This window comes from Mauremys reevesii, linkage group 10 (genome assembly GCF_016161935.1).
Source record: "Mauremys reevesii isolate NIE-2019 linkage group 10, ASM1616193v1, whole genome shotgun sequence".
In the NCBI taxonomy this organism is placed as follows: Eukaryota; Metazoa; Chordata; order Testudines; family Geoemydidae; genus Mauremys; species Mauremys reevesii.
Window position 1 is genome coordinate 4,376,792 of NC_052632.1, and position 25,648 is coordinate 4,402,439.

At 46.8% G+C, this 25,648-nt stretch overlaps 1 protein-coding gene across 8 annotated transcripts in view; it reads right to left on the reverse strand.

The window, feature by feature from the left end:
- Positions 1 to 9,856: 9,856 nt before the first annotated feature.
- Positions 9,857 to 25,648, reverse strand: part of MAP2K5 (mitogen-activated protein kinase kinase 5) — a 191,762-nt gene continuing 175,970 nt past the window's right edge. For 3 of the 8 annotated variants that reach the window (XM_039491614.1, XM_039491613.1, XM_039491612.1), the window contains one exon: positions 9,860 to 11,334. In XM_039491614.1, coding sequence (XP_039347548.1) covers positions 11,230 to 11,334 — 105 coding nt within the window. In that variant the 3' untranslated portion in view covers positions 9,860 to 11,229. Of the gene's footprint in view, positions 11,335 to 25,648 lie in introns of all 8 variants that reach the window. The other 5 variants (XM_039491617.1, XM_039491618.1, XM_039491616.1 and 2 more) reach the window with 3 other exon arrangements.

Consider the following 25,648-nt stretch of genomic DNA (forward strand, 5'->3'; position numbering starts at 1 on the left):
CAAAGTCATGCGCAGTGCAAAACAATCCCAGCTCTGCATACCCAATGGTGGGTCTAAATTAGCTGTGACCACTCAAGACAGAGATCTTGGAGTCCGTGTGGGTAGTTCTCTGAAAACATCCACTCAGTGTGCAGCGGCAGCCAAAACAAAAAAGTGAACCACGTCTGTGGGGAATCATTAGGAAAGGGACAGATAGTAAGACAGAAAATATCATAAGGCCTCTATATAAATCCAGGCTATGCCCACACCTTGAATACTGCCCACAGATCTGGTTGCCACATCTCAAGATATATATACTAGAATTGAAAAAGGTACGGAGAAGGGCAACAAAAATGATTAGGGAACAGCTCCCATATGAGGAGAGATTAAAAAGACTGGGACTTTTCAAGGGGGGATATATACAATTGTGAATGGTGTGGAGAAAGTGAAGAAGTCATTTACCCCTTCACAAAAAATTGGGGCCACCCAATGAAATTAATAGCCAGCAGATTTAAAACAAACAAAAGGAAGTTTTTCTTTGACTATGCAGGTGTGTAATCTGTGGAACTCCTTGCCAGGGGATGTTGTGAAGGCCAAGACTAGAACAGGGTTCAGAAAAGACCTAGATAAGTTCCTGGCGGCTAGGTCCATCAATGGCTATTAGCCAATATGGTCAGAGACACAACCCCCTGCTCTGGGAGTCTCTAAACAGAAGCCGGGGCTGGACAACGGGTGGATCGCTGCCTGGTCCGTTTTTTTCCTCTGGGGCACCTGGCATTGGCCACTGTCAGAGGCAGGATACTGGCTAGATGGGCCCTTGTTATGAATTAGGGCCCTGTCAGCCAGGCCTAGGGAGCAGCAGAAGCAGGGGATAGTTTGTACAGGGAGAAGAGGGCTACCCAATGGCCCAGCGGGGCTGCAGGTCCTTTCGCCCCTCCCCCCTGCCCGCGCTAGTGGTCGCAATGGTGCCAGGGGAGCGGCCCGTTCCGCAGAACGGGTCTCTGTGTGCCGGGAAAGCGGCTGCAAGCCCTGGGTACCTGCGACAAGGCAGCGCCTGGCTGTAACGGCCCCTGCGGGCGGCGGCAGAGACCCCCCCGGCCCTGGCTTTGCCTGTCCCCGGCCAGCCACAGGCGGACACTGGAGGTGCAGGAATCCCATCAGCCTGTTCAATCCAGGCGAGGATCTGGGGGGAGGGGGGGTCACGCCCCTGCGCCCCTAGCTCAGCCCCCCCACTGCGCTGCCCAGGCTGCAGCGTCCCGGCAGGAGACGCAGCTCAGGAATGGGCCCCACCTCCCCATGCCCCATCGGGGGCGAAGCGGGCGACTCTGACCCCCCCTCCCTTCTGCGCGCCCAGAGGGGCCAGGGTAGGAGCGCAACAGCTGCGCGCACAAGCCCGGGCGCTAAACGCACCAGACGAAGCCCGTGTCCAGATGCTGCGAGCTTCCCTCTGCGCCGGCGTGGGGGGGGGCAGGGAAAGCGCCGGGACAGGGAGACACGGGGACACACGAGTGGGAGGTGGGTGGGCGGCCGGGCTCCCTTTCGCCTTCCCGGCGGCGGGGGCGCGGACAGTCACCAGCCCCCGTGGGACAAATGTCTCGGTTCCTGCGGGGGGGGGGATGCCAATCAGCTGGGAGGGGCTCGTGACCCCGCCTGGGCCGGCGGAGCGGAGGAGAGAAAGAACCGCTTGGGAATCAGGAAGGGGGGGGGGGCTCTCCCAAGTGATGGGTTTGAAATATCCCCCCCCCGGATCGCAGGCCGGCCAGTCCCACCCACGCACCGCTCCGCCATGGCCGTGCCAACCGAGGGGCGCCTCCCCCCGGCTGGCCCTGACACGGCCGGGCCCAGGCTCCGGGGGCTGCTTTCTCTCTGGCTGCCCCAGCGCCGGGTCAATCCCAGAGAGACCCAGGCTCGCTGGTGTAGAACGAGACGCAGCGGGACCTTTCCCGGCGTGGAGCTCGCCGTGCGGGGCTGGGTGTGGGTGTCAGGCGGCTGCTACCGGGGTGGGTCTGTTTAACACCCCCCCACACACACACCCATTTCTGGCGGGTGACTCCCCGCTCACCTGCACCGCCGGAGCAGGCTGGCGACTAAACCTCCCCAGCCGCGTCCTGCGCGGGGAGAGGCCAAGGCACCGCAGGCCCGTCCCTCCTGGAGGGGCTGGGGCGAGATTGCCCCATCAATCAGGGCGGCCTAATTCAGTGGAAGTTTAATAAACGCCTCCTATTGGAAAGGAATGTTCCCCATTTAACAGTTGTATCAGCACCATATAAAACCGTGACCCCCATAAATTTAATTTTAGAGGCAGATCAATCCGGGCTTCTCGCTATCGATCCGCGCCGGCTCGCTACCCTGAGCGCCTCTTCTGCAGCCATTTTCCGGGGGAAAATAGCCTTTCGATTAGACTCTTTATTAGGAAAAGATTGCTCGGAGAGGCCTGAAAATTAAACGGTGACATTTTAATTACTGGCCATTGATAAAAGCATCCGGGTAATGGCTGTTTACAGGCTTGGCACCCGCTGTCTGACCTGATGCGCTAATCAACTTGGAGAGGGTTGGCAAAGGTCAGCGGCTCCGGCAAATAGGCTGCAGAGACTCCGCGGGCCGGGCCGCCCCGGGGTCAGGCGTTTTCCGGGGGGGCTGCCCCGGACTCACCTGCCCGCTCCAGACACCCAGGACCCCTGTAGCCCGGGCGAGCTCCGCCTGCCGAGCCCTGGCTCCTGGATTTGACAGCCGGCTCGCCAGTGACCCCCCCCCCATTAGTCATCTCCCCCTAATAAACCCTCCGCCCCGGCCGCGTTTCCCCCAAGCCAGCGCTGCCTAGAGAAACTGGCCGCAGCGCCGAGCACCTTTAAATTACTTATTCGATTCCTGTGGCCCAGGTGCATTTACAGCCCAGGAACACGGAGCGGAGCAGAGCTCCTTCCCAGCCCCGACACCGGGAACGGGGCTGCGGCGCTCTCGGCACGGTGCTAAACCGGCTCTAAATCTGCCTAATTTCTCTCCCTCGAAGCCGCTGGTTGGTGGTAAGTGATGCGGCCAAATGAAATTTACACGATCAATAGACAAGCCTCTATTGATTAGGTTAAAACAGCGCCTGCAAGCCCGAGAAAAGAAGCTAACAGGAGCAATTAACGCTTGGCTCTCGGCCTGTCCGCGCCGGGGTAGGGAGATGCTAAGCGAGCAGAGGGAAAGAAACCTTCAGCCCGGCTCCAAAAGCTTCGGAGCTGCAGGTTTGAGCTGTTGGCGCCTGCAGCTTGAAAGCGACGCCTGGGATTTCTCCCCCCTCCCCCACAAGGTAAAAGGACTCTGGATTTCCAGAAAAATTCACTCACCTGCCCTTGGAACTGGCCCAGCTGGTCTGTGTCAGCTCAGCCTGGAGTTTCTGTCTCAACTGCTCAGAAGTTTTTCCTCCTTACAGCTTTTAAAAGCCCTTGAACATCCATTTTCCATTAAAAATCTCTTGGGCTGACCAGGTACTTATAAACCTTGAACTTTCACTGCAGGATTCCACAGCCAGCTCAGCTGCACTAGGAAGTGGCTGGGGTGAAAGAGAAGCTCCTTTCCTAGCCAGTAAGGCTCAATCTATAAATCCTGTCCTCAATGCACACTTGTAGTTTATGGCTACCCCTTTACTGAAGGTAACCCCCCCCCCCCAGTCAGTACAAATCTTCAGCAATTGCACAGCAAAGGTCCAGCTGCATTTTCTAGGAATAAAGAAGGGGATTGCTCACCCTGGGTGCACACCACCATATTCTGACCCATCCAAAGACTGCCTTAAAAAATAATTGTCATAGCTACAGAACTGTCACTGGTTTGTACTTCCTTAGCACCAGAGGCCAAGGGGCTGAGCTAATTACATTCCGAAGAAGAGGCCCCTGAATGAATGAATGAACTTCTTTCCCCTTCTTATGGGGCAGGGGTAATTGGTCCACAGTTAAGGTTGTAACCGAGTTCCCATTACAGGCCTGATTTGGGCTCCCGCTCTGCTGCCTGCAGAGAGATCTCTGGGCGCAGGTAGAATGACCCTACAAGCGCTGAAGTGATTCCGAGAAAGGGTTCTGATTTCCCTACAAATTCAGCTTGGAAACAGTCTCTGTATTTTTGTTGTTGGTTCTGGTGCCACTTTCTAGCAAACACATGTCATCCTCCTCCCCTGGACTCCCCTAACTGTGCTCTAAAGCCCCCCTCTCTGCTAGAGGATAGCAGTCATTTACTACTGGCCCCAAGGAAGGTCAGCGTGGGCCATGTACTCTCAGAGGGACGGAATACTAGGCAGGTGTGGGGAGCAGTGGCTCAGGCAAGGATGTGTTGAGATTTGCACTTAAGGCAGGCCTAAAAATCCCTTTCTTTCATTCTTTTCCGATGGTGCGTATCCTGGGGTGGCAGAAGGAGAAGAGGCAAACAGAATGGATGGGGTTGGAGGAACTGGGGGAGAAGTTAGGATGGGTGGGGTGGAAAAGGAGAAGGTTGGTATGCAGGAGGAATGGGGCACAGAGGTATCTCTGCAGCTAGGCCTCGCTGCACCATTGACTTTCCAAGAGTATGTCTACACTACCCGCCGGATCGGCGGGTATGATTGATCGATCGGGGATCGATGTATTGTGTCTCATCTAGACGCAATACATTGATCCCCAAACACGCTCCCCATTGACTCCGGAACTCCACCAGGGTGAGAGGCGGAAGCGGAGTTGACGGGGGAGCGGCAGCCATCGATCCCGCGCCACGAGGATGTGAAGTAAGTCAATCTAAGTCGATCTAAGATATGTCTACTTCAGCTATGCTATTCTTGAAGCTGAAGTTGCGTATCTTAGATCATTCCCCCTCCCCCCCACAGTGTAGACCAGGCCCAAGGCACTTAACTTTCTATGGGAGGGGCCTTAACTTCAGCCCAGTGTTTGTGCTGGTATTTTAGCAGTGAAAGGTCACTCACCAGGGAACCTCATACTCAGAGACTCCCTCGCAGGTGGTCCAAGTCTGGCCGTGATGGAGAAAGGCCTGGCATGGTGGGCTTCGGTTGCAATTTCCCCTCTGCGTTTACTTTAAACCATAGGAATATCAGGAAAATCAAGTCTAGTCTCCCTGGGTTCTGCTGGAGAACATGTTGGAGGTCTTGGATTGCACCTATGGGGATATCGCACACCTCCATGGAAGGAGCAAGGATGCTGAGTCATTAACAAAAACCATCCCTCCTCCCAAATGTTCATTACTCACTGAAAGTAATAGGTGTTAACAAAAACCAAACTATGAAATACTCTCGCACCCTCCAGGGCTCCACTTCCACTCTTCTGCCTCTCAATGCTATCATTTCATAACTACTGCAGCCAGGGGGCGTGTCTACACTAGCAACTACTGGGTCCATACAGTGCAGCATCCCCTGTGGTAGTAACAGTGAAAGTTGTCATGTAGACAGAGCTCAGGCATTTCAGTCACTATGTTTTCTAACCGTGCTCTGACACTATCTGAACCCTGACTACATTAGTGCTTCCACCAATGCCTACTATCAATGAAGAATTATGGCTCCAATTTTTGCTGAGTGTAGACAAGGCCATTGCATTTTTCAGGGCAGCCGAGACCCAAATCCCTAATGTATAAAGCCAAGCAGATGTTGTTTCAAACATTCCATGTCTCCTTTCTCCATCATAAAGAAGCAAAAGGTTCCAAGACCAATTTCTTTTCCTCTGGGGGTTCCCTGGAGGAAGGCTATGCAACAACACCATTCAGAAAATAGATACACTTTAATACCAGACTCAGTTTTCCAGTTTGTTTAAACCTCTTAATGTCAGAGAGTGCATGCTAAGGCTGAAAAGCTCTGCAGTGACCTTTTTGGTGACTGCTTGGTTATCAATGCTAGCACATTATTGGTCATTACTTGTCACTTAAGAAAAAGTGAGTATAGGAAGTAGAAGAGGGGCTTTTCTCTGGCGGGTGGCATTCCTGCATTTGTGAAACCACTGCTTGGTGTATTTCCCCAATTCTGTTTTCTTTGCCAATAAACACACGCACAAAGAGCCTTGCAAGCTATTAGTGAGCAAACAAAGAATGACACTTTGCCTTTGGAAAACTGACAGCAGGACAGAGTTTGTTAAGGAATACAAGAAACTCAAGTATTTTCTAATTCTGTACTGCAAGTATCAATGCATTTAAGATAAAACTAATGCTAGTTTCCCTCAGAGGATTAGCTTTGACCGGTAATGACTACAGCTGGTATGAAAAACATAACATCTGAAAATCTGATTAAAAAAGAGTAAAAATTTCTACTGTCTTTTTTTCTGGATTTTTTTTTTTTGGTGGAATATTTTCTCTTACTTTCAACTGGTTCTAACAGCGACAAGCTATGGATTGAATGGTAAATTTGGGTTGATATTACAGCAATCTGAGACATATACCTGAATAAAAGTGATGAACGTTTTCTGTTGAAATCCTGATTGTCATTTTGTGGGATAAGCACCTAGATGCTGTTTCCTTTCTTCCTATGGTTGTGTGAGAAACCGGTGCACATGTTCCATAGGTTTTCTTTTAATTCTTTAGATTACTTCTGATGGACTCTTTTGGTATCTTCTGAGGAGAGGGATGAACTGCTGGAGGCTGTGATGGTGTTGAACTTGTTCCAAACATTTCTGCTTTCACGTGACAGATCTCTTATAATTTGGAATTCAGGTGACAATCCAGGTTTCACAAAGTCATGGCAGGAATGAAAGGGTGCAGAACTGGAGTCTCAGAACTCCTAGATTTACATGCTTAATGCCATTAAGACTTACCCCTTAGAACATCCAACATTTCGAGCCCACCTGATAGGGATCAGAGCAGGGAAAGCTAATTGCATGTTCCTCATCTCCTTTTCCTGAGAGTGGAGGGAGAGATGAAGTTAAATGGAAGTTTTGAAGGCGTTGCTGCTTTGGGCTAATTTGCTTAGCAGCAGGAATATCAAAGTAATTTCTAATTATGTATGTGTGAGAAGTGCCAGAGACTGGATTTCATTCTCAGTTTAATAGAACAAATATAGCAGCAGCACAAATTTCCCTCAGTGCTGAGAACGTGCCTCGTTCCTTCTGTCTAGACGACTTACATAGCGCTGCAGTACCTGAATGCCTCACAATCGTTAATGGATTTATCAGTCCTTAATGGATGTATCTTCACAACAGGAACAGGGAAGCACTGTTCTCCCAGTTTTTACTGATCGGGAACTGAGGCACAGAGACACTCAGGCCTGGTCTACACCTAAGACTTAGATCAGCCTAGCTACACTGCTCAAGGCTGTAAAAAATGTTGCATCCTGAGCGCCATAGTTAGACTGACCTAACACATGGCGTAGACACTGCTCAGTTGTTGGAAGGATTCTCCTGGCAATCTAGCTACTGCCTCTCGCAGAGATGGATTAACTGCAACAACGGAACCCCCCCACTCCATCAATGTAGGAAGCATCTACATTAGGGCGCTACAGCTGCAGAGGCGGTAGTGTAGACATGGCTTAAGTGCTTGCCCAGTGTCACAAAGTCTGAGGTAGAGCAGGGAATAGAACCCAGGTCACTGGAGTGCTAGCTAATGCCATAACCACTGGACCATACTTCCTCTGTTGTAATCTAGGGGGCCCATCATTAAGGTGAGAGGGGACGCAAGTCCCTATGCCTATTCAATCCTGGGTACCTCTGCAGAGATCAGTTGTGGTGGTGCTTTGTGAAGCGGACGTGTGTCTCTGAGGACTTTATTCCTTTCCTATAGGCTATTCCACAGCCACTGGATGGGAACAGCTTTCAGCAACTCCCCACAGTGGCTCAGACAGGAAGCAGTGTCTCCTAAGTGAGTGGTTCCAGATACTATTACCAACTCCTTGCATCTACTCCAGTCCCCCATGCTATTTGTAGAAACACCAAATTCAAGGATCTGGAGAGGGAAAGATGACAATTATCCAAAACTTCCACAATTACTGTCAGGTTGATTAAGTATAACCAGAAAGATTGCAAGGTTAATGACAAATCTCATAACACTATCTGCCAGTGTTAACGGTGAGACTTTTCAAAGTTACATCAGTTAATATCAGAAGTATGAATGTGCAGGTTGAAATCCTCCCCACCCCCCTCCCGCAATGAAAGCAAGAGAAAAAGCCTTGTTTTTACTGACTTTTTAACTAAATCTGAGAGAGACTTTTTATCCAGAGCAAGCTAATGTAAACTGTTGGGAGATAAATAAACGAAAGAGCTGCCTATAGGCTGGCTGGCTCAAAGGAAAGAAATTTGTCTCACTTTAGAAAAAGGACCTGAAGGTATTGGTCACATTGACTCATTCATTGTACTGTTATCTGCCAGGAAGGTTGTGACACCGGAGCAATTAAGACAAACTTTAGTCTATAAGTTCATGCCTGCAATCTCTATACTTCAAAACAAGATAAATGATACCTCCAAGGAAGGAAACAAAGTATTTTCCAGACTACCTCCAAAGTAACATTTAGGATTTGCAATTGTTCAGCAGAAATTTTTCACTACAAGGGGCTTCATCTATTATTATCCACTTCAGTTCTTTTAGTGACATTTTAGTTTTAACACAAGAAAACGGCAGCTTACATGCTTAACTTATTATAATAAAACACTTTGCATCCTTCTTTTAAGAGCCTTCTCTATGCATTAATGTGAATGGAGTGAGTGTGTTTTTAGAACTAGCATTTTAATACACAGATTGATTAAAGATGAGCCAATCTGTTGTGAAAATGTAAACTGGAACCATAGTGATACAAAGCACACACTATATGTACGGTAATTATCCAGCTTTCCTTTGAGGTAACAGTCAACTTGATAGCTCTTGTTCTTTAAATAGTAGTAATGAAAAAGTAGGGCCTAATAGACCATATTTGTACTAGGTCCATAAAGAGACTGACTGCTGCGTGATGCCCACAGAACATTTCATGTAACAATGAACGTTACCATTTGACGATGGGCAGGCATGTGGCAGTCTGAGGATACTGCTGAGTATTGGGGTTGGGAGGATTAGATCTTATCATTGGTAAATGTTGATAAACGTCCAATTCATTGTACACACACAGACCAACGAAAATACATTTCCATCGATAATAGAAATTTACAGCTAGGCACAGTAAGAAAAATGCAGCTGGAGAATTCAGTGGAGTGTGATTTCAGGCTACTTCCTTTGTATATTCTGACGTGTGATGTTGACAATCGGTGATTTAATGGTTATACAGCTTTAACAATGTTCTGAATCTCAGTATCTATTGCCATTTAGTATCTCCTGTCAGACTGGGGGGGGCGGGGGTCTGACAACTCATAATATGCTGCAATTGTGAAGATTATATAGATCAAAATAGAAAAAAATGCTTAAAAAGATCAATATCAGTCAAAATGATAAAAATTGAAACCTGCCAAGGCTACTTCTTCTTATGCAAAACTCCGAGGTGCTAATTTTAATATCTTGTCCACCCAACCCCCACAGTGCTGTTGGATCTTGTCAGAAACCCAGGTTGTCAGCTCGCTGGTGCAGGGCCTGTGTTTTCATCACTTTTTTGTGTAGCGCCTAACACAACAGGATCCAGATTGGGTCTGCTAGGAGCTACTAGGATACAACGAATAGCAATATTCAAACGTTGCAATGTGGGAAAGGGATGACTAAAGGAACAGAGGAGTTAATTACCATTTCTGTACAGTTTCAGGAATGTCAAGAAATGCTTTTAAAGCAAAATGGCAGGATGGGAGGCACCTGAATGGTGCTGAATGGCCCAAGTTTACATCTATCAGCAAGCAGCTCGTGTGTTGTCAATCACACAATGAGTTTATGCAAGATTCCCAGCTTATCCTCCGCTTTACAGGATTTCCTCACACCACCACCACTCATGAAAGAGTCTATTTGCTTATATTGTTTATTCAAAAGGTCTCCCAGGAACCTTATAATACATTAACATGGACTAAAGGCATTTTTGTTTGGTTTCCCGATTTGTAACCTGTTAGAATAAGGCCAATATATCCATGACCAGTGTAATACAAACAAAACACTTCGTGTTCATGTGTTCGGCAAGGTGGCGATAGAACCCCTTGGTTTTTCTCCAGCCCACTGGGGCCCCGTGCAGGATTGTTCAGGACATTTTCCAGCGGTTTGATCAGCCTCCTGTCAAATGTCCCAAGTGACGAAGTGTCCATTACTGGGAGACAATTCTGCGAGGGGACTTCACCTCCCTCAAACGCCCACTCCTCCAAAACTACTTATCCCGCCGTCCCAATCAAAACATGCTCCAGCAGGCTCTGCCCTACCTTCCCAGACCACAACACTGATCTTTCTTCCAGCCATTGCAAACTCCCTCTCACCTCCTGGAGAGAGACTGCAGTTGCTGGGTTTGGGGACACTGCTCTGGTGGGGGATGGGGTATCGGGAAATTGGGAAGGAGGACCAGGGGTGTGGAGAAGACAGTGTTTGGATTATAGTGTGCAACAGGAACTATACCTAAGAATAAACTTTAGGTTGGGATAGAATTTCCCAGAGGAGGTGATTGAAGCCCTATGACTTGAGACATTTAAGACTATACAGGACAGATTACTGGAAACGATACCATAGAGATATAGCATGGTAATCGTATAAAAAAACCTAACAGCTCAATTTACCCAGGGATACAAGTATGGTTCCTAGTGCCTTCAAAGGCAGGATTTGCTCCCGTGTTGGAGTTTTACCCTGCAATAGCCACAAATAAAATCCATGACATTTGCACAGCATGACTGTTGATACACTTGCGGCATTTTTATTCTTCCAACATGACACCTTCACCTCTCATAAGGATGGTGAATGCCAGCGTCATGTTTTATTAAACAAATACAATTAAAAAACCCCCGCACACATCCTTGATGTGTGCGGCCAAAGACAGTCTACACTTGTGTAGAAACTTTGTTGTACGGTCAACATGTCATTTTTACAATAGCAAAAGACTAAAGGTTAAAAAATAGTCTGGAGCCAAGAAATATACAGTACACTCAGTAACAAAATATATATATATATACTATAGATGCTTTAAGGCTGTGTACAGTTTGATTGAAGACAATTTGAGGACATTAAATCAGTCAGCAACAAAGGAAATGTGTGGAGAAAATGCCCTAAAGTCAGAAAAAGCAGCAGCAAATATCCTGAAAGGTTTTTTGATGCTTCTAAAAATATTTTTTTCAGTGAAATATGCCATCTCTCGACAGTGCGACGTGCGGCTGGTTTTCCTTTTGCTAGTCCCGGGTTCTCTTTCACCTCACCCCTGTTGTGCTTCCTTGCTGCTCACTGAGGACCCTGGTGAGACCGTCTCTCCTCCAGCATCCTGCACACCCACATGGAGACAACTTCAGCATTCCCATCATTGTACTGCACGATGAATGGGTGGCCCTGGGAAATGGGAGAGAAACAGATTTAGCCACGATAGTCGAGTCTCTTTGCTTTTCAGAGTAAACTTTTTTTCTTTTAAAATTTCCCAAAAAATAAATCAGAATCTCGTTAACTTCTTAGTTTTGGAAATGTTCCTAGAACAATATAAACACCCCATGGGAACGAACAGCTTTTTCCAGTCAAATCTAATAACGAGACACTGCTAATGAATGTCCCATCTTTTCTCCCAGTGTCTGAGTACGTCTGGATGTAAGCACTGCCTGACTATTTTCCTTTGACTCTTACAGCCTCTTGTCTTGCTGTGGTACAGGATAAACGCTCTCGTAGTAGGGAGAGAGATTTTCAGTTTATTATTTTTTTTAACATTTGTACTGTGGGAGTGCCTAGCGGCCTCAGCCAGGTTGGGCCCCCTTGTGCCAGGCATGAGTTAAACGAGTCTCTGCCCCAAAGAGCTTGCAATCTAAAAGACAAGACTGCCGAGGAAGGAGCACTGCGGAAAGGGATCTGGGGGTCACAGTGGATCACAAGCTAAATATGAGTTAACAGTGTAACACTGTTGCAAAATAAGCGAATATCATTCTGGGATGTATTAGCAGGAGTGTTGTAAGCAAGACATGAGAAGTAATTCTTCCGCTTTACTCCCTGCCCTGATTAGGCCTCAGCTGGAGTATTGTGTCCAGTTCTGGGTGCCACATTTCAGGAAAGGTGTGTACAAATTGAAGAGAGTCCAGAGAAGAGCAACAAAAATAATTAAAGGTCTAGAAAACATGACCTATGAAGGAAGGCTGAAAATGTTGGGTTTGTTTAGTCTGGAGAAGAGAAGACAGAGGGGAAATAACAGTTTTTGGGTACATAAAAGGTTGTTACAAGGAGGAGGGAGAAATATTGTTCTTCTTAACCTCTGAGGATAGGACAGGAAGCAATGGGCTTAAATTGCAGGAAGGGCGGTTTAGGTTGGACATTAGGAAAAACTTCCTGTCAGGGTGGTTAAGCACTGGAATAAATTGCCTAGGGAGGCTGTGGAATCTCTATCATTGGGGATTTTTAAGAGCAGGTTGGACAAACACCTGTCAGGTTTGGTCTAGATAATACTTGGTCCTGCCATGAGTGCAGGGGACTGGACTAGACGACCTCTCAAGGTCCCTTCCAGTCCTACGATTCACACGTGTCCTTGCTCTGCAGACATGGAAGGCTGGTGCCTTAACTCACTGTGTGACCTAACCCCTGGAACATGTATTAGCTCCGGGTGCTGAGCAAATTCCCAATAAAATCTAAATATAAAATGGTACGTTTTCATTCTGATTTGGTCCTTGAGTCCCAAGTTCTAACACACAAGAGAACAAATGCCACTGGCACACAAAGGAAGACAGTTTGCAGAATATGATGTAGAAGCTGAGGCACACACACACACACACACACACACACACACACACACACACTTCAAGTCATGTGGAGGTTGAGGTGAGCTGTTGCCAAAGGAATGAAAAGCTCATATAAGTATAACTAAGAAAACCCTAAAATAGCAACTTCCAGCTTTATCAGAAGCTACTGAAGGGGGTGATGGAAGAACTTACATCCACAGTGCAGTCTAGCCTGTGAATTCAGTAGCTGCTGCAGACACTGAAGAATTGTATCTAGGGGAGCTGCAAATAAACTGCAAGAGCACTTCAGGATGAAAGAAAAACATGGACTAAGGGTTCAGCAGCCAGCCTAGGCTGCTCAGGTCTCAATCCTGTGACATTTCTGGAGATGGCAGCAAAGCATCTTACTATGCACCTCAAACGAATAAAAATGCACAGAAATCCAGTATCCCACATGCACAAATGAAAGAGAGAGAATAACTGCCAGACAAAACCAGCACCAGGAAAACCTCTGCACTGAATCAATCAGAAGCAGCTCAGTTTTCACCATATTAATCCAAGAAACCTTGAAAACAACTGTCTAATCCAGAGATACCTCTCCTGAAATCTGCAGGGACTGAGAAGTATTCGTGGAAACCATCAGGGTACACAGGACAGTGTCAAGCAGAGACGCAAACGGTTTTGCTTCGTGGCAGCAGGCACGCTGAGAACAAGAAGGGTCTAATCGGGTGTTTTGGGAAACCGGGGAGTAACTTGGGCTCCGATGGCGCATGAGGAAGCCCTGGGATAAGCAGAATGCTGCTAATGCTGACAGCACCAGGGAAAAGCAATAAAACAATCAGAGGCCAGGGCCAGCAACGTCCAAAGCTACAAGAATAAAATATGCCCAGGCTCGAGGGAAAACATGGAGGATAAGCAATACGCTGCTGCTCATCAGAGCAGTTTCAAGGCTATGAGCTGATCGGAAGCTGGGCTAAACTTCCTAAAAGAATGAAATGTGCAGAGAGCCCTTCTGGAAGTTCCCGGGCAGGAGCGGCGCCAGAGTTTCTGGCGCCCTAGGCAGAATTCGGGGGGGGGCGGCATTTTGCGCGCTCCCCACGGGGCGCGCAGGAGCTTCCTGTTCCACTCCCATCGCGCCGCCGAAGAAGGACCCTCCGCCGAAATGCCTCAGGCGACAGCAGCAGTCATTGAGCTGCTCAATTGCCTGCCGCTGTTTTCCGTGGCATGTCAGCAGAAGGTCCTTCTTCGGCGGCACGATGGGAGCGGAACCGGAAGCTCCGGTGCGCCCTGTGGGGAGCGCACAAAATGACGCCCGTCAAATCCTGGCGCCCTAGGCGACCGCCTAGGGTCACCTAATGGAAGCGCCGGCCCTGTTCCCGGGGAACCAGCCACTCCGCTCTCAACCACCTTCCCAGTGCAACCATTTCGGATGGGATGGAAGCAGCCTCTTTGTTCAAGGAATTGGGCACTTCAGGAGGGTGATGACACTGAACACGACAGAACCTGGCCTTGGGGACAGGGACACCAACCGTGATGTCAATAACTAATCCCAGAACTACAAGGAGTTTGTTTCCCTGAAGTGAATTTTTAGTGCTGGGGAGAGGTGCCCGACTGAGAGCCTTGGAGGCGGAGCTTCTTTGATCTGACCCAGCAAGGGCCAAACTCAGATTCGGGACATAAGCAAAAGGGAAAGAAAACACAGCAGCTCCAGTTAGACACACCAGCAGTCTGGACACCGCAGCCAATAGGGCATGTTCCAGCAGCTCCACATGCTTTCTGGAAACTCAGAATCTTTCTGGAAAAGAAAGAACTTTCTGGAAAAAGGGGGCAGAACAATGGCTGGTATGACCCAAGCTCTGAACGTGAAGAGCAGCTCTCCCTACATGGAGTGTGATATTCCAGTTCATAGCTGGTACCAGTCCCCTGGGGACGGTTGGAAAGAGGCAGGAGACACATCAGGAGGAGGGCAGCATGGCTCACCTTGGGCATGCTGCCACTTTGCTGTCAGGATCAGATCAGGTTCTGCTGAACTAAGGGACCTTTGAACCAGCTCCACATGCTGGCTGAGGAAAATATATCAGGAGCACAGAGGCTATGGCTGGTGGTGGGGAACAAACAGAGTTTGCAGCTCAATCCCTCGTGAGTTCTGCACATGGCCAGATACAGGCTCCTAAAGGGTAGGAAGCCAGCACCCTGCTGGGCCGGCAGTTCTGAAGAGAGCGCTCGCAGTTTGAGCTTTGCTATACACTTCTGTGGGAAAGCGTGAAACAGAGCAAGAGCTAAGACAAAGACACGGAATAATCAAGCTAAGCTCATCAATAGTCATTGGGAGCCGGCTCTCATTTCCTTCATTCTCAGAGGGCCAATTCCCACAATTAGAATGGTGAGGGTTGAAGTAACATGGTCCACAAACTCCTCCAGAGAAGAGGGAGGTGTAATAGGTACCGGGGAAAGGACATGAGGAGCAGGGGCAGGTGGATACAGAAGTGGGACAAGCAGGTGGGGGCCAGGAGAGAGCAATGTGCCCACCATCTAATAACGATCAGATGAGGAGGCAGAAGAACATTAACAAAAGGGAGATTTAAAGAATCTCCCACAGGCATGAAAATGCAGCACATTTTGGAACTAGATAAGAGATACTTTTACCTGTCCACTTAACAGCATCCACATCAGTTTCTGCAGACTGATACTCTATACCTCCTTGCCTATATCCCTGTACCTAGTGAGACCAGACCTAGCAGGTAGTTTTATCACTGAAAACCCCACCCAGGTCACTTTTCATGCCCAAGCTGCTACTGAATCTCAAATAGTTTTATGAATGGTTTCAACAAAGTTATTTCCCATACAGACCAGCTGGCCTAACTTTGCTAGCAAAACCCAGTAGTTAGAAAGGTCTTAGACACAGCCTCTTAGCACGAGGACCATGTCACATAGGCTGAGCATAGTACTGCTTACAAGGCAATGAACGCCTCTTCTAGGTTATACAGTCCAGCTGCACCCTTCTAAGGCACTCTTCCCATGATTTAACTGCATTTCACAGCAACTATCCCAGGAAAGAATTTTGTCCTTTAGCTTGAATAGACTAGAAGTTGCACTCCTAACGCGAATCACCACTGTAAACCTAATTGTTCATGGAAGTATTTTCCACACCTTGTTCTTGTATTTCTCTATTTATCAGGTTCCTACAACATACTGCCTTTTAGAAAGCCTCCAAATTTGTCTTGGAGGGTGGCTCTCACTTGATGGCAGGTCTGCAGGTTGTGGAGATCAGTTCAAACCCTTCATTACACTTTCCAGCCTTTAACCCTCTCTAGGCTCTGAAGAATCTTTTAGCTTGTTTGGTTTATAACTGTAAAAAAAAATTAAATTGGAAAAATATTTATTGGAGTCTACAGAGTCTGAAAAACTACACTGGTAACTCACTCACAGCAAAAGGTCAGTCCGGAACAGAAACAACAACTTTGCAAAGCAAAGAAGATGCTTGTCTCCTTTGCACTCACATTATTAAATGCAAAAAGAAGGGTGTGCATGTATGCACTCATGAGATATGTGCAACACACACACACACACACACACACACACACACACACACACACACACACACACACACACACACACACACACACAGAGTTATTGTGGTATTAAGCATGAGAATCCAAAATCCACAGACAAAATTCAAATAATGGCTTTCACTTGAGTGCATCTTTCTGAATGCTATATCTGGTGGTTTTTGTTAGTGTGTAATGTGGCCCGTTGAGGGAACCAGAGCTTTGAAATCCCTGACTTCTGTGGATTTACTATCTCAGCCATCATCCTGCTGCACACTGTCACACTAAAAGTTTCCTTTTCTGGGAAGCTCAGGCAGCAGCAGCAATATGTCAGCACAAGGACTTTCCTGTGTATAACGACACTGTCTAACGTGTAAAAGACAGTGACCTTCTGTAACTGCTGTTCTTTGAGATGTGTTGCTCAAGTCCATTCCATTGGAGGTGTGTGTGCTCGCCACATGCACCAGGGTCAGTGGTATCTATAGGGGACTGGCTCTGGCACCCTCTGGAGTGGTGCGCGTATGTGCTGGCATAAGGGGCACCAATCAGCTCTCCCTCCACCCCCCATTCCTGCCTGCCAGAACTCCGACAGAGGGGAAGGAGAGTGGGTCGGGGAATGCGTATGAGCAATCACTCGAAGAAGAACAGCAGTTATGAAAGGTGACCCCCTTTTCGTTGAGTGCTTGCTCAGGTCCATTCCATTGTAGGGGACTCCCAAGCAGTGCCAACAGAGGTGGGTCGGAATTCGTGGACATGTCAATTACAACACTGCTCTGCCGAATCCAGTGTCATCTTTGGCTTGCTGGGTGATGGCGTAATGTGCTGTGAACACAGGTACTGAAGACCGCGTTGCAGCCCTGCAGATGTCCTGGAGAGGCACATGTGCCAGGAAGGCAGCTGAAGACGCCTGAGCCCTAGTTGAGTGAGCCTTCACTATCGGTGGAGGCACAGCCTGCACCAACTTGTAACAAGTACGGATGCAGGCGGTGATCCAATTTGAAACTGTCCTTCAGGCCCTTCATCCTGTCAACGATTGCGATAAAGAGCTGGGTCGATGTGCAGAAGGGCTTGGTGCTTTTCAGGTAGAACGCCAGGGCGCGCTGGACATCCAGAGTGTGCAGCCGCCTCTCCTCACTAGTCGCGTGAGGCTTTGGACAGAGGAAGACATCCTGGTTGACATGGAAGTGAGACACCACCTTTGGCAATATAACCTAAATCTACCTATCCTGCCTTTTAAACAAACCAACCACAAACAAAGTAACAAAACACAGGTCAAGGACACAAGTGAGACCGAGGGGGGGAACCAAGAACCCATAGCCGAGGAAGAGCACACACATTGGTCCAATAAAAAAGAAGCTATTAAGCAAACAGTGAGCTTCTCCCATGAATCTCTTTTATGAGAGACAGGCTCCCTGCAGAGAAAGAAATCTCAAATCCAGGATACCCTTGCCGTTAAGCTACTTACACTCTCCAGTGGAAGCCAGCACGGTCGGCGGGGTTTAAAATATCCGCTGTGATGTGTCCCAGACACATGGAGGCTGTTCCATGTTGTGGAATCTCAACGTGTTTCGACTGCAGTAGATCAAAGCGTTCTATGGAACTTTCAGTGCACCACGCAGACACTTGGCGACACGTGTGGCTGGCTAGAACACAGGAGATTGACACCCTCCTTGCCGCACACTACATCACCGTGTAGACCAGCCCTCAAACCCTGTATTTTCATTCTCCTTTCCGCCCCAAGAGTAACCTTAACTTGAAATTACCGAGCTTTCAATGTTTAGGTTTTTTCCAACTACAACATTTTATCAGGGACTTTCCATAAACTGTAGGGAAGTTTTTGCCATTAGCTCCCTCTGAATTTTATCAGGTGTGGGAATTCCTTCTATTTTGGGCTTTTATTTGTTTTTTAATGTCACTCACTGACACTTTTATCTACAGCATAGTCTTGGAAACTCTGCACTGGTGGGTCCAGAGCCTGGAAACTCTATGCTGGTCAGTCCCAGCTGTGCCACCTTCCAGTGAGACAAAACTTGAAGTGCCAGCAAGCCGTGCCAACTTGATCAGACACACTTTGGCTGGGCTGGGCTGGGGAGAAAGGTAGGGATGGATCTGAGACATTGTGAGATACACAACTATATATAAACAGTAACACGCAGTGCAATAATCCATCAGAGACAGCCTCCGCCTACTCAGGATCATGCATGGAGGACAGGTGAAATACAAAATATGTAAAGGTACCTGAATTTAACTAATCAGCTAAAGACACATCAGGGAAAACATTTAAAAGTTCCTAAAACCCCCAGAGGTTACAGAGGTAGCGTTCTAATATACTATTAACAATAACCTTTTCATAAAAGCACCATGGCACATCTTCAGCATGTTGCTGCTACTCAGCTATCTAACCTCCTTTTTAGGTATCCAGGGTCCAAAAATGACTAATTCTCATAATCCAAAATGGGTGGCCCAGGGATTATTGAATGAGTCAATTAGGCCCTGGTTCAGGAAAGCACTTAAGCATGTACTGATGTCCTACAGGTGCACTGTCCTGAACTGGGGCCTTCAACAGGAGACCTAGTTTTTTTAAATTGGGGGTAGAAACTAGGAATGGGTTGAATAAACAAACTCAAAACTACTAGCTCAGAAATGTAGCTATGGTGCTGGCAGTCTATGTAGTTCCAGGCTGATAGAAAGAGATGGGTTTCCTTTGTTCCTGTGCACTATCATTTCAAGAAAAACTAAAAACAACCACAGGAAGGATGCCAACTATTAAAGAATTCTGGTCACTGTGCATTTCAGCAACAAATAAAAACCCGCACCGACAGAAACCATTTTAGCATTGAGCAACATGTTCCAAAACGAACACACACAACCTGCTGTACTTAAATATTCTGTTAGTGATTTACTTTGTATTGCAAGGTAACGAAGAAAATTAAATGTACAGAAGCTTGAAATGTATTTTCAGTTGCCGTGAACAGTTTTGCAGTCACAGGGCGACCTGGAGTTATCTGCTTGGAGGCGTTCAGTAACTCTTTTGCCACAACTTGTCTGTTTATGACACCAGGAAGTCAGCCTTGGTACACTAGTTACAAGGCCTCCATTCTGCAATTGAATTCACATAGACAGACCATTGCGCCTGCAAGGTCATGGTCTAAAACTGTCTCAGAATCTAGGCTATAATTCTCCAGCAACATGATAATATGGGCATAGAACAGAACCTGGTTCATTTACACTAATGTCTGAGACCACCCACCCATTGGGAATCAGCAAATAAGGGACCAATATAAAACCCTCCGTGCCCCCCAAGGAGAATGCTTTATTAGCACACTTTGTTCATGTATGGTCAATGGTAGATTAGCTAACATTTGTGACACTAGTCATTGTCCAGAGGAATCCTTTTGTAAAGGGAAAACGGGGGTGGGGAGTCTTGTACCATGAATCCCTTCCTGCAACATTGAAGGAACTAATCAAGAGATATGTCCAGTAGAAGGTGCTTGGAGGATGGGGCCGTAAGGTGTCATGATACCGTTTCATAATGGGTCTGATCCTGTTCTCACTTCATTATTTTTAGGTTTCTATACACATCCATTAAAAATGAGAACTATCTCCTTGCCAATTCTTAAATATGCAACTATAAAATAGACCACTCCTGTAAGCCCCTTTCAACCAGGGATCAATACATCCACAACAGACAAGCCTTCCCATTTGCCCCCAGCTAAGGAAAATAAATGGACCTTGCATTTGCCAGGGAGTTTTTGCCACTGATTTAAATTGGGCTCAGACTCTGGCCCTATACAATATGATCTGCGGCAAAGCAATGTCAACATTCAATGGGAAGTTGGATGCTTTAGAGCGCAGAGCATTCTGTATGGGAAAAGGTCAGGCAGGGCTGGCTGGAGAGTGAGTGTCAGCCAGCCTAATTTTCTGTGTCAACTCTGAAAATTAGATAAACAATGACAAACCAGGATTTTTAAATGAACTTGTCACATCTTATTTTCTTGATAAAGGGTTCATTTTTCTCTGTCCCAACAGATAGGTTAACTCTTTAAGAGGTAAGTACCTATTAGACGGTGCCGTAAATGGTTTACACATCTGAAATGAAAAGAGTCCAAATGCAGAACCTTGACAATAAGAGATAATTGTCCTTGAAACATCAATAATTTAGCCTGACCAATTAAACAGCTATTATTCCAGGGGAACAGTTCCATAACTGTATTCATCTTTAAAATTACGGATTTGTTTTCACATGGTTGTCCTCATGCCTGAAAATATCCTTCTTAACACTAACTCCCTTCCCCTGCCCATTGCAAGAGATTTTAAATTATATTCCTCAGCAGGCTTACAAACAGACTGGTTCTTTCCACACGTGCAGCACTTTTCCATGATGTGTTTTACATGCTTCATTGTTAAAGGCACGCAGCACACAGGCTGGCCACTGGCAAGACCACTACTCCATGTGGATAAAATACACCTTTTGGAGAGGTCTAGCAAAACAGGGCTCGAGCGGGTCTCAAATGGTGCATAGGCTTTGCACTGGCCTTCGCACAAGGGTGAATTTCACCACCTGGACCACCTCCAAGAACGTAATCTAAGACATTGCTGCTGTTATATGCATTGAAGTAGCTCCTAGCGGCCCCAAGCAAGGATCAGGGCTCCACTGTGCTATGTTGTATACATGTATACAACACAAGGATGGCTGTTGTGTAAACAATTTGTCTTGGCCAGCCAGACACTGTCCCTTTAACTGCCACTCATTGGGGCACACACTTAGCACAAAGGGGTCCTGGGCCGTGGCTTGGTACAAATATATAGCACATAATACTGATATGAACAGTTTGGTGAAATGTCTTTAATTCCAGAGAACTTAAGCCAATAGAGAGTATTTACTGTATTACCTTGAATGGTCAAATTATTACAGGGAAGAATTGCACGGATCAAGATATTTGCGTTTGCTGCTTTGGGCGGAGAAACTAAAAGATGGCTAATTATCGACAAACGCGAGTTACGTTTCCTTGCACATCCTGACATCTTGTGCTAACATCTTTGAAATAGTCTTCCATTCAGAGCGGTACCAGGCACAGGCAGATGGAAAATAAGACATTAATATAATCCTATTAATTAAAAAAAGAATACCTGTTATTAGGGGGATTATGGTTTTATGTTTCTGACTGGCTGATACGAAGCAGAACAGGAATAGCTTGACAAATTAGAAATGGCAATCAAAGGAGCTGTGCACTTATGCCAGGCATTTGTTGGCAAATAACCACTGCTGCTGTTATTTACAACAGTGTCACTTCTCTAAAACCCTCTGTATAAATATCCTGACGGACTGGGCTGGGCTCAATTTCTTATAACCACACACTGTCAAATTATGTATTTTCATTTAAAAGTCTGAATTCAGCATAACAAAAAATATCATAAAAAGATCCCAACTGTTGCACTGGTACACAGACTACGAAGATGACAGCAGTGCCTTTAGACAGCATTTCAAATACAGTTTATTAGTGTGTGATATGAAAAGGGTATTTTTATTGCATGATATAATGCAATGGGACCTTGGGCGCTCTGCAGAAAGACCTTGCACTCAGAAGTGTAATGAACCCCTAGTCCAAAAAACATTATACTGTACATTAACCTATCATTAATGGCACATTAGGGCTAGGGGCATTGCACGCTTGCTGGTCAGGGCTCCATCAGGACAGTATAGAGAAAACCACACTGTCTTCACAGGCTTAAAACAAATAGAGAAAATAAATATTACTGATAGCTACAGGCTGCTTTAAAGGAAGTTCACTCCCCACTTAACATGCAATTTTGATACCACATTCTTTTTTTTTAAAAGGGGAAGAAAAGAAAACAGTGCAGAAGTTTATTAAGCAGTATTAGAAATTGCATTTAAACGCTTTAAAATGATAAGTGAAATTCTCCATGAGGCTTCAATATGGAGCTTTCCATGTACAGAACACACAAAAAGCCATAGCATCTTTAAAAAAATAGAATCCTGAAACCCTCTCCTCTTCAGCTCATCCTTTATTCACGTTATAAATTTTCATGCCAACCCGCCCCACCTGGTATGTCTGGGGATTCAGTCAGTACCAACCTTGTCTCCATGTATCAGTAAGTGCACTTTGATTTAAACATTATAAAGCCACTATGACACCTGTTATATTCTTCAAATGGTCTTTGACACTTGAGATTTTTCAGTCCTTTCTCCAACCTCTGAAGCCCATCCTACTCCAATGGTACCCATCAGGCAAAGGCAGATGAGATCAGCCACCCCACAACCCTTTGGCCATATGCCAAGACAGCCTGGACGATCCTTCCTTAATTGGCTACAAGAGTGAGACAGACACTCCTCCAGCAACATCCTATAGCCTAAGGAAACACGCACTGAGCTAAAAGACCATGAGTTCTAGGCTCCAGCTCTTCCTCTGACTGCTGCTGGCATTTCTGTGCCCTTTGCAACCCTCATTATTAATCAACGCCTCAGACCATAGGGAAGGTAACTATCATTCAGACCTTTTGCCGATAGAACACCAGAGATTGCACAAGGCACTTCAGACACAGCTGGGAACAGAAATCAGATCTCTAATATAAGAGATGCAAGTCAACTATCCGGTCACATGGCTTTTCAGAAGGTACATGTGCTTGTGTAACACACATCATCACAGGCCGCTGTGTCACCCTCTAGTGGCAAGCCCACATATAGAAGTTTTGAGTTTGCTACCACCTCCAGTAGCAAAGGCTGTTACATCTTGAGACCCCAGATTCAGTGCCTATGGACAAGCCAAACGGGGGAATTGTTCAACTCGGTTGTGACCATATTCTGCTCTCGCAGCCAGGAATAGCCACCAGGCATCTTGATGTCTAACATTCTATTGTTGTATTACAAACAGCTGTGCAATTCACTGGCAAAGTGTGTATTTTGTCTATAGGCTGGTCCACACAGATGTTAACAGCATGTTTCCCTCCATCAATGACTTCTATGGCTGAGGTGGTATAAAAGCTGTAAAAGTTATGGGTTCAAATGCTGCTGACGACCCATATGGACCATGGAGTATATACATTAGTGCAAAGACCTTGGAGTAATTGTTGGAATTAGTTTATGTTGCAAAAATTTGTACTTAGAAGTGAATTTAGATGTGTTAATTTCTAATGTGTATGCCTACCCATATTACAATCACACATTCACTTCCACTGTAGACATATCCTGTATACCTAGATCAGTGGTTTTCAAACTGCGGGTCGCGATCCAGTACTGTGGTGCCAGCACTGGGTCATGGCGGCTCTGGTCAGCACTGCTGACCGGGCTGTTAAAAGTCCCGTCGGTGGTGCTGCCCGGCTAAGACAGGCTTATCCCTACCTGTTCTGACACTGTGCTGTGCCCCAGAAGTAGCCAGCAGCAGGTCCGGCTCCTAGGCGGGGGGGCCATGGGGCTCCGTGCGCTGCCCCTGCCCCAAGCACTGGCTCCACACTTCCATTGGCTCGTTCCCTGCAGGCGAGAACTGCGTGGAACCGCCTGCGCGCCTCCGCCTAGGAGCCGGACCTGCTGCTGGCTGCTTCCGGGGCGCAGCACGGTCTGTGGTGCCAGGACAGGCAGGACGCCTGCCTTAACACCCACACTGCACTGCTGAGTGGGAGCCACCCGAGGTAAGCCCGCGCCCCAATCCTCTGCCCCAGCCCTGAGATCCCCCAAACCTGAATCCCCTTCCTGTACCTCAAAATCCACATCCCAGAGCCTGCACCCCCAGCCCAGAGCCCTGACACTCTCCCACACCCCAACCCCCTGCCCCAGCCCGGAGCCCTCCCCAAACCTGTAGCCCCCTTCTGTACCCCAACCCCTCATCCCCAGACCTGAGCCTGCACCCCCCAGCCTAGAGCCCTGACCCCCCTCCCACACCCCAGCCTCCTGCCCCAGCCCAGAGCCCCCTCCCACACCCTGAACCCCTCATTCCCAGCCCCAGCTCCACCCCCACACCCCAACCCTCTGCCCCAGCCCTGACCCCCTCCCGCACCCCAAATCCCCAGCTCCGTTGGGTCACGGGCATCAACCATTTTCTTCAAGTGGGTCACCAGAAAAAAAGTTTGAAAAGCACTGGACTAGATGAATCCCCGTTTGTGTAAGCTTCAAAAAGATCAGCACTTGATTTAACAGACACCCCTTTCCATCAAGGAAACCTCATTCTTTAAAGAACATTAGTGCTGATGACACAAAATGTTAGGGCTTCGCTAATGAGCTACGGATCCTTTCATCTATAGGTCACCAGTTTGAATCCAGCCAAGCTTAGTACAGATTGAAAGCGGTTCCTGTGTAATGGCTGTTTGGTGGTTCCTATATGAGATCGGTTTGGTGTGCCCCAGTTCTCAGATCCTGCCTCAGTACCTCAGCACCATGCTGCGCACTAGACTTGGAGCAGGGACTGTGTGTTCATACAGTATCTAGCACAATGGCGCTCCAATCTCAATTGGGCGCTCTAGCAAAAGCCAAAGTTATGTTATGAAAAATGTGTGAGAGTTGCCAATACTATAATTGTCACACACTAATTAAGTGGCATGGGTGAGTTCAAAAATCAGGAGACACCCCCCCCCCTCAGCCCCACCTACCATCAACCAAAAATAATAATCTTTACAAAACAAAGAAACAAACAAAACCTAAGACTTCTTGCCCCATAGCACCTGTAGCCTGTGCTGGCTTGGAGAGTAAATAAGGACTTATTTTATTCAGAGACTGGTACGTACAGGGGGAGTTATAAAGCGGCACAGATCAGTGGCATTTCCTGGACATGTGATAAAGCAGGTACGTGAGCATATCTATGAGCAAAATCAAATGTTAAAGTTTCCATTCTGCTTCTGCATCATCTTATTTTGAACAGTTAAAAGAACAGCCCCACTGTGCGGATACACTTCCAGGTGGCTGTTAAAATGCTGAATTTGTTTGTCGCATGGCCTCCCTAACATACACTGTAATTAAAATGTTGATTACTAAATGGTTTAAATATATGACAGACAATGCAGTTAAAGCCTACAGTTAGGTCAATATGTGATTTAGATTTGCCATTTATAAACCCTCATTTAAATTTTGCATACATTAATCACTACCATACTTCAATGTTCTGATATCCACCTGACTACACTATTCAAATAAAACTTGCTGCCCCAGGGAAATCCTACTTATTCTTAATTGTTTCGAGGCTTTGATGGGCTTTTAATCTAAGATTAATTTATGCAATTTTAAATAACTCTTCTTATGATTAATAAGCTTGAAAATTAAAAAGAGTCTAAAGCAATTATAATGAGCATTTGGTCATAACCTCATTAGGAGAAGGAGTGAAGGATACAGCTCTGAAATTCTTACAAGACTACAATTTAAGGTTACGTTCAGAGAAGTCAAACATAGTTCTTGAAATT